This window comes from Epinephelus moara, chromosome 16, assembly GCF_006386435.1.
Source record: "Epinephelus moara isolate mb chromosome 16, YSFRI_EMoa_1.0, whole genome shotgun sequence".
Classification (NCBI taxonomy): Eukaryota; Metazoa; Chordata; class Actinopteri; order Perciformes; family Serranidae; genus Epinephelus; species Epinephelus moara.
In genome coordinates this window covers 9283827-9293852 of record NC_065521.1, presented here as the reverse complement: position 1 = coordinate 9293852, position 10026 = coordinate 9283827, and the positions used below count along the sequence as shown (strand labels likewise).

Below are 10026 nucleotides of genomic sequence, written 5' to 3'. Positions count from 1 at the left end.
TCATGAACCTAATCTGGATCTTAAACCTGCTAATTGCCAACTAATTTAACTAAATGTGTTATATTTTTAATATGTTGTCATGTTTAGATTACGTGTTTCAAAGGCATCTGTGTATTGCGTACATAACAGAGCGCAATACAAGTTAAAATTGTAATTTCCAATAGTGACAATCAATATTTATGTGCTTTACTAAATTTACACAAGCACTACGAGTGGTCAGGAGCAGGTGTAGATTTTGTTAGTAGCTACAAAAAGATCAGAGCTACTTAAATATTGATGAATGCGGACATGCACGTAAATTTCTGTCTGCGAACAGTTTACACACAAATTCCTTCCGCTCACGTTTCATGAATGAGACCCAATGTGTACAAGACATGACAGATCAAAACCTAACTGTCTAAACATTGGGTCTAAACATCTTTTGGTTTCATGAAAGGCTGAAAACATTTAGCCAGACAGAACCTTTTCATGAATTTGTGTGTGTGTGTGTGTGTGTGTGTGTGTGTGTGTGTGTGTGTGCATACGTATGTGTGTGTAGGGGACCCTTGTACTATCTCGTCTCAGATGGAGCTAGAGGAGGCATTTCGTATTTACAATCGAACCAAGAAGTCTGGATTACTGCTGCATGGTGAGCTAGCTCCTGCTTTTAATTTCATTTTAGAATTATTAATATATCAGAATAATTATTTACCTGTTTGCCATAATGGACAACTTTAGGAGGCTTTAAACACCACAGAAAGATACATACCTTTGCAAGCATTGTAATGTTTAAGAAATGACAAGGCACATAAACTTAATGCAACATTTATTCAGGTAGCATCTGGATTGCATATAGGTGAGGGTTGGGGTTTTCATTTTCAAGACCTGTGCATATTTTTCTCACACCTCTGCTTGGTGACAGGAGCAGAAAAACACCAGATTGAAATTGTCAGTTTCCTTACATTTTCTGTCTCTTGCAGTGTTCCCCAGTATCCCGGAGAGGCCTGGCATGCCCTGCCCTGGAGAGGACAGTGAGTAAATCAGCTCTACTTTCACTCTTTATCTCCCTCTTTGACTCCCAGTGACAGTGGGATCCCGTGCTGTGTAACCAGCACTGTTAAACTAGGTTAAGAACCTGGCACCTGGCTTTGGTGTAGGTACAAAATGGAGGTGGGTGAGAGCTCTTTGGATCTCTCTGGACTCATCTGATAGATGTCAGACTCCCTGCAGCTCTTCAAGACTTAAATGTAAATCCTATCATCTCAGTACCAACCATAGAAATAGAATGACTAGAAAGAGCATTGAGCTGTTTGCCGTGGTCATTTGACTAGCTCTATAGGAAATGGTGGTTGTTCAGTTCTGTTTTTTTAAATCGATGATAAATGACCAGAGAAAACAGAGAAAAAATATGTTGTGTGTGTAAAATATGTTTCTTCAATCATTTTAGGTAAGAAATAGGCAGTACAGTAACAGAATCTTGGTTCATTTGATCAGCACTACTGTACCTGTTTTTGTGTTTGATTTAAGTCAATCTGCTTCTGTGTCTGTGGTGAGGGCAGGCATATGAAAATGAGAAAGTATGATCTGTAGTTCGAGCAACAGCCTGAGAGCAAGTGAGCAGGGAGATCTGGGCGCTGGTAAGCTGGAGGGAGGTTTACCAAAGTTCATTTACACATTCGACCTACACTGGTACAGTAAAGCTGGTTGGAAATCTGCAAAGTATTCCTTTAAAGGTATTGACGTCTTTGCACAGTAACGAATAACGTCACACATTGGCTTTGCAATTCAAGTAATCAGTTACAATTACGTTTTCAAATAAAAAAAATGTTACTTTAAAAATAACACCATAACTGTTATTTCCTTGTTGTTGTTTCTGTAGCTGCCTCCAAAGAAGGAGTGAGAGCTGCTGCTCAGTGGACAACTGAGAGGTAGAGAGAATGCGGAGATAAACAGCGTGCAGATCAGCATAGTTGCTCATCTTACTCTCTGAATTAAGGGTTTATTTTGACCAAAACAGAGATGGTGATTGTTGGAACAGTGGACTTAATAAATAGATAACTAAAAAGACTAACAAAGATGGTTTAGGTGAGTTTTATTTTGTTTCTGTCGAGTTTGAAGTGTGTTTTACAGTTAGTTTACAGAGCCATAAGCTAAGGTTAGTCTTAGTTTGGAGAGAGAGAGAGAGAGAGAGAGAGAAACTTGAATTGGTTGTTTTTTTTGTTTGTTTAATAAAGAGAATAGGTGTAAGAATATTTTTTTCCTTTGGTGTTTATTAAGTTAATGTATGTTTATGTTGTTTATGCATGCTAATTGGATAGGTACGAAGGTGAAGTGTCTCGAACACATCTCCTAGCTGAGGCCATGGTGGATGTTACCCAAAAGTACGCTATGGAGTTACTTTCTTAGGGAATGCTGTAATTTAAATCTAAGAATCCTCATTTCCTTTTAAGCAGCACCTTTTTTTGCACCACTCCATTGCTCATTTGGTCGTTAGTGTGAAACCTCACTTCAGTGTTTTCTCGACTTGCTGTATTTTTTTATTCTGAAGTTTTGTGGATTTAGCCAAGCCCCCAGCAACAGTGCTGGGCTTTGAAGCCAATTTGACATTGTGGCCAAATGTGGAATTACAACTTCTGGGCCCATCATGTGATGCCATTGGGCCCCAAAAGACTTTTTCCCATTGACTTACATTATGAAAGAGATGTCAGTAAATCAGTGGATGTGTTTTTTTTTGGTGTAACAACCCCCCTAAAATGACTTGTTTCATTGTCACGATTCCATGCATTCTGTGGGATGAGGTTTCTAAGGTCAAGGACAATTGCTTGATTAAATAATTTTTATCCCCATTCAAGTTAGCAGATGGCTAAACTGGAAGTTATCTGCTTGGTTGCTGTAAGTCTCTATTGCGCTTGCTCTTTGGGCTCAATGATGCAGAAAATCCAGGTAATTTCATACAGGGGAAATAAGGCTTTTTTGGCTTCATGCACCACTGAGGAACTTTTATGTGAATGAATGGGGCCCTGCCTCCAAGGCTGCATCCAATTCTCCTTATACATCAATGAATTTAGCGCGCTACAACAGTTGCAATGGTAACACTGGTACACATAAAAATGGCCACCACTTTGACCATCCTGCTATGTTGACATGAACAGGAATGTCCATTCTACTCTCATTCTATATCTGTGGTTCCAACCCTGAGTCAGCCATGGTTCAGAGTTAACACCAGAGTTACAGTTAGATCAAACAGTTTTGCAGCTAGAAATGTATTCCAGTCAAGCAGTCAATCAAACTGAGAACTTGCAATTTTCCAACTGGTAAAATGGAGGGCAAGCTCTGAAGAAAGTTAGCAGTGGTTGTTCAAATCTAGACTGACAAGTTATTTTTTGTCCTCCAAACAATGACTATATTTCAGATTTCTAAACCCCCTGGCCAGGGGCTAAAGCTGAAACATTCATTTTTACAAATGTTTTTGGTTAATACTTAGTTTGCCCCTCTACCTTGTAAAACTATCCATCCATCCCAGCACAGTGGACACTGGACTGGTAGCATGCAGTCCATCACAGGCCTAATACATATACAGCCCATTTCCACCACAGAAGCTTTTTTCTTTTTGTGCTGTTAATACATGACAGGCTCTGTGTTACAAAGCCCAAAGGTTACTGTTTAACTTTAATGTCAGTTCAGTTATTGTTGTGTAAATTTGAGGAGTCACTGTAGTCCCTGCTGCTCTGCCCTGTCTCTCTCTCATGTACTCCCATGTTGTTTGCTGCGCTCCCTCCCCATCTATCTGCTGTGACAGCATGTTTCAGCAGCTTGTGGACTGCAATCCTGTGTGTGCCTGTGTGCATGTTTGTGTGTGTGGGTGATGGATGGGACAGTTTACTGGTTTACTGTGAGGAGCAGAGTGTCATTCTGTAGGTAGGTAAGGAAGGACACACACATGTACAGTTTGTCTGTCTGTCTGTCTGTCTGTCTGTCTGTCTGTCTGTCTATCTGTCTCCCTCCCTCTCTCTCTGTCTCTGTCTCTCGCACACACACATACACACCAAGTTAGTGTCTATGTGTTGTGTAAGATTTGCTTGTTGTGTGTTGTGGATGATATATAATATTGTACATGTAGCAGTAATTACTGTGGCTCCCTGCTGTGTTTTTTCCAATTGAAACCTCATTTGCTTGCTGATGGTGAACATGGGGAGGGAAGGATAGGGCTGTTTTCAGAGAGGACGAGAGGAGAAAAAAGAATGAGTGGAGGAGGAAGAGACATACTGTGTGTCTGTGTTTTTCAAGGCTAACTCTGTGCTGATTTGTTCTGATAAAATATGCAGTAGCTAATGCTTTGTGGAGTTATTGAAACATTAAAGGCTCAGTTCACCCAAATCACAAAAAACCAAAACATTAACATCATTTCCTTTTTTCCATTTGTGGGATCTTGCCATGTAGACTGTTTGGCTTTTCATAGGTGTGATATTGAATTGTCCTCCACTAAGAACTGCTACCATCCTATTATAATGGAGCTGAACGGTATTTGGTCGGCAGCTGTAGTGGTGTTACCGGAAGTTGTTTGACTCGACCCGTAATTTCATGAATACCGGACATTGTTTAAAGGACTTGATCACTTCCTGTGTTCACTATGTGGAGCTAAAGAACACGCACTAATTACACATTATGTTGCTGTATACCAAGTAGAGACCAGACAATGTATGATAAACATCTAAAAAAATATTGCGGTATCATGGTATTACAGAATTTTTATTAATATCAATCAGAATGACCCTTAAAGGAATGAAAATTGAAGGGTTATTTTTTGGTTGAACAAATGTTTTATTACTATAATTGAAACTTGAAACCATTTTGTTAATGGAAGTATGTTTAAAAGTCTCCCCTTTAAAAGTAACTTAAATAAAGGGGAGATTCTCAGTCCAGCTGCATTTTTTTTAATATCATAGATAAGCAAATATACATGGTATGATAACCATCAACTTTTATATAAATAAAATAATTTCAATTTGTGTAGACAATATTGCAAATTAATGTACACTGCTGTGAGACTGATATAAACTCGCTCAGGAGATAAGGCGGTGTCCGATCATAAGGTTCTCTAGATTAAGAGAACAGCCCTGGTGGTAAATTGAGAGCCCTTCTGGAACAATGGCCAAGTCCGGGATTGCGAGGTCATGCCAAGTCTCTCTTAAAAAAACCCCATAAAAAACAAAACACATAATTTTTCAGTTCTTTATGTCCTGTCGAAAAACCATCCTGCCTCTGAGTTTGTCCAGTTTATTATCCAGTGACTGGACACTTACAAGAAGAAGACTTGGCAGAGGACGCTGGTTTTCATGTTTCCTTGAGGCCAATGTTGGGCCATAGGTGAGTGTCTTTCGCACTTTGTATGTTCCGCACCTTTGGCCCTTGTCAGCCCTTGTTGGCTCTTGTGGGCTTTTTTTTCTCCAGCCGATTCCGCATGTTGAGTCCTTGTCAGAGTTGGTGGAGCCTGTTGGTAAATGAAATCACTGTGATTCACAATTCACCTTAGTACACGAAAAAATAATTGGAAATAAGGAAAGTAAATAAAGGGCTAAGTCAAGAGCGAGTGAGACCAAAACTGACCGACTGATTACATGAGGTAAGATTGTTTTGCAGAAACGTTCCCTGATGGTTTGTGTTATTGTTCACTGGTGCACAGTTAATCTGCTCTGGTCTTTCAATATTGGATTGTGTTTTTGATGTGCTAACTGGCTAACTAGCATTATGACGGTCATCTGGTTTCCCTTTTTTTTTTTTTTTTTTTTAAATATATTTTTTCGGGCATTTTTAGCCGTTAATGGATAGGACAGAGAAGCGTGAAGGGGGGAGAGAGAGAGGGGGAGTGACATGCAGCAAAGGGCCACAGGCTGGAGTCGAACCCAGGCCGCTGCGGCAACAGCCTTGTATATGGGGCGCCTGCTCTACCACTAAGCCGCCGACGCCCTATCTGGTTTCCCTTTTTGAATGATGGTTAAAGACTACCACTGTTTGCTGCCATGAAGAGTTACTTACTCTCATGCATACACAGAATGTACGTGCTAATAGGCCCGCGGCTGTAGTCTTTGCAGTGTTTCATGCGCAACTTTTTGGCAAAGACACAATATTCGGCTTTCATCGCCGCAATTTTTTTGATGTCAGTTTGGTGTGTCTGGGCCTTTAGCCTCACTAGCACCAGCTATATGATCCTCAACCTCATAAGGCATCCTTTGTGTTGCCAGTAGGTCAGTCTGTGACTGACTCAATATTGGCATGAAGATGTCCTCAGGCCTGGGCTCGTATTAAATGTACAATTTGGGGCTTAAGAGATTGGAAATGTAAACGTGAGTTACAACAGCTTCCTGTTTTATGGCGAAATGTGCAAAATGTCTAGCCTGTCATGACGACATTGTTCCATGACAACTCAAAATCTTTGCTATTTGGCATTGCTAAGGGTGTAAGATTTCACTGGCCAAATTTGGGTTGGATCTGATAAACTGTCTTGGAGGAGTTTGAGAAAGTTTCGTAAAATACAGGAAGAATTCACAAAATTCAAAACGGCCCTATTTCCTGTTAATGGAAGACAATGAGAAATTTCACTGAAATTATGAAAGCAATGTGTTCACCAAACTTTGTTACTATCGAAGCAACTTTATCTCACTTAAGGCCTGCCACGCATTAGGAGGCACTACAGAGCCTGCTAAACATGCATGAATCCAAATGCTGACTATTTTTGCAACGCTCACAGGTTTTGATGTGTCTGCCATAGTTTGTGAACTATCAAGTATACCAAGGGTGTCAAAAATGCATTTGAATGCTCAAAGTAATTAGGGGGAGCCACAAAGCCAGTGTGCCATGACCAAGGCCAATAGCGATATCAAATCAAAAATGTTTATTGGTTCTAAGATGGCTGTAAAGTTTTGTGAGTTTTTGTGCATCCTAAGGGGCCTTGACACATGTGTTTAGAAAGTTAATATAAATGCAAAAAAAAAAAAAAAAAAAAAAATCAAGATGGTTGACATCCTGTTAGTTAAACTCTCTTTCAAAAAAATTAATTCATTTAGGATGATGGAAGCAATGATCTCACCAAAACTTTCAAAGCAACTTTATCCCAACTCTGGCCTGTGTTTGGGGACACTACGGAGCCCACTGGCCACACCTAAACCCAGTTGCTGGAGAACTTTCCAATTTTCACCACCTCTGACTTGCGTGCCAATTTTTGTGAGTTTTCAGCATCCCAAGCCATTCAAAGCTGCCTGCAAAGATAGAATAACTAAAATAATCTTTACTAACACAATAGGTTATAGTGCCAGGACACTATTCAGGCCATGTTGACGTTCCAATTTGTTTATGATAAATTTATGCCACCAAAAGAAAATACAGATTTTTAAATTTTTTTTATTGATGTCAAATCTATGCTTTAAACTGACAGAGTTCCTTTAAGGCCTGATCAAAAGGTAGAGCTGACAACAATAGACAAGTCTCCCCTTGAAAGCAGCTTGCTTCTGGCTTCTCTTTTTTCAGCCTTGAAGTGTGTGTGTGTGTATGTGTGTGTGTGTGTGTGTGTGTGTGTGTGTGTGTGTGTGAGAAGGGAGTGAACAGACCCCCCTCTGTGTAAAGAGAGAACGATGGAGGGTAGGAGGAGGTTTTGAAATCCTGGATGATGCGCTCAGTGCAGGCTGCCCTGCCTTGCACCGGATTCTCCAGCAGAACCCCCAACCCCCCCTACCACCATCACCGACAAGCACCGCCCATCCACCCACTGCCCCACCCTCCTCTTCCCCCTCCCTCTGCCATCACTTTTTTTCCCAGCATCCCCCTCTCTTTCTCTCAGCTGTGTGGCACCACTGTCTCTCTAGGGAGGAGCCTACAGTGCTGCTGCATCACACAAGACACAGAGGCGGGCGAGGGACACAGTGTGAAAGACAGGGAGAGAGAGGGAGGGGGGGGAGCATTGTACTGTGCAGATATCAGCTCTTAATATACAAGGCAGGCACTCCATTTTTTTTTTACTCTTCTATTTTTGGCTCTGCCTGCCACGCCAAAAAAAAAAACTAAAAACAGTGATACGACTTCATCGAGGATAACTAGTCTTAGAGGAGGAAGGGAGAAACAGACAGAGAGAATTAAACAGCCTTGAGAAAAGCAAGACTGTATCAGCTGTCAGAGGAGAGAGAAAGAGAGAGAGAGAGAGAGAGGAAGAAAGGGTGAGCGAGTGAGAGAGAGAGGGAGGAAATAATCAAATAAATCTCAGGGAGGAGAGAGAAAGAGGGAGGGATCGTCAGAGAGAGGAAGAGGAGGGGATGTAGCAGTGTGCATCCTTGCCGGCTCACCACACATACACACATACACATACACACACATATACACACATACACACACGCACACTTAGCCTGGATAATGTGCTGAAAGAGGTGGAGAGAAAGGAAGAAGGCAAACCGGTGAGCTATCTATCTCTGCATCCTTCCCTCCTTTCATCCATCCACCCATCCATCCATCCCTCCATCTTTTCATCAATCTGTCTGTGTTTCCACGCCAAACCCAGAGACAATGGATTTGGACGAGTGTGCCCTTGCTTGGATTCATGTTACTGTGTGTGTGTGTTGGGAGATGTGTCTGCCGTCATGATGAGAATGTGTGATTGATTCATGTCGTGTCACGCATTGCAGGCAGGTATTGTGTGCATGCAACCTGCTAGCTGTGCTAGCGTGGCTGGTGCCTGTTACTGTCTGGCTTCCTTCACTGTGTTGTAGCCCTGTAAGGCTGTCTGTTTGGCAGTCCACTCAGAAGCTGCACCTGCCAACGACTGAGACATGGTGTTGGTGTGCATATTTTCGTGAAAAGGTTGCATTGTTACAGCAATGTAAGATTTAACTATTATATCAGGCTTGTACTGATTTTGAATTCAATTGTGCTGTACTGAGTGACACCCTCTGATGTTTAATGGCCGTGATGCAAACTGACTGCACACTACAACACTGTTATACTGGTTGTACTGGAATCCTTTAGCTTAATTTGACTCTAATGGTCTAACTGCTGTTTCAGAAGCTTAGCCGTCCTGACAAGAATACATTTTTGTCAGAGAGCTTTTTATTTTTAGAAATATTTGTACTAGTAGAACAGTTTAAAGACTGAAAATTGTGGCAGAATATTGGCAATGGCAGCTTTATTCCAAAAAAATACAATGTTAAGAGTGACCTTCAAAAACCTCTTGATGCACCCTAAACTGCACAGCAGACAAACCAAAATGTCTCTCCATCTCTGTCAGACAGGATATATATATATCTGTGTGTGTGTGTGTGTGTGTGTGTGTGTGTGTGTGTGTGTGTGTGTGTGTGTGTACGTGTGTGTGGAGGGGTTCCAGAGGATTGCTTACCTGGTAGCGGTGCTCATTGCTACAGAGGAAAAGCTAAAAGAACAAAGAGTCCAATAAAACAGGACTGTTGTTTCCTCTTGCTTTTCTTCCCTCCCTGTCTAAGATAGAGAAAAGGAGGTTTAGCACAGTCGTGTATGTGTTTTGATTTCAATTTTGCACACACTAATCTATTCACTTGTCATGGTTAGTACCACTCAGCCAGTGAAGACATCTGTATAAATCTTCTGTGGTTCTGGAGGGGCTTTGTAAAATCAGAAAAAAAACCTGGTGATGTCATCAGGATTATTTCATTTTGGGCTTGGGAACAACACATTTTTAAGAGCACGCTTGTGTTACGAACTATGGACATTAAATTTGAAAGACCTGGGTGTTTACCAGGCAGAGAGGGATTATCAAGACACTATAAAGTTGCATTATGGGTACTGTAGGATTCAGTGTTTTTGCTCGACCAATAATATAGACAAAGAATTAGGTTACTTTCACTTAAGCTGCATCAATTTTGACTACTCTTTCTTTTAATCCTTCCATCTTTAAGTGTAATACTAAACTGCAGGATGGTATCAATGGTACTTTGTAGTTTTCCGTTTGACAAAAGTCAAAGATTTTTAAACTATTAAACTGCCTGTTTGTTTGTGTGTGTGTGTGTGTGTGTGTGTGTGTGTGTGTGGGGG

General features: G+C 41.1%; 1 protein-coding gene across 3 annotated transcripts in view; it reads left to right on the top strand.

Annotated features, from left to right (window-relative positions):
- prkcz (protein kinase C, zeta) overlaps positions 1 to 10026 on the top strand; it is a 227194-nt gene that overhangs the window by 15707 nt on the left and 201461 nt on the right. For all 3 annotated transcript variants that reach the window (XM_050065364.1, XM_050065363.1, XM_050065365.1), the window contains exons 3-4: positions 539 to 628; positions 960 to 1010. In XM_050065364.1, the coding sequence (XP_049921321.1) occupies positions 539 to 628; positions 960 to 1010 (141 nt within the window). The remainder of the gene's footprint in view (positions 1 to 538; positions 629 to 959; positions 1011 to 10026) is intronic.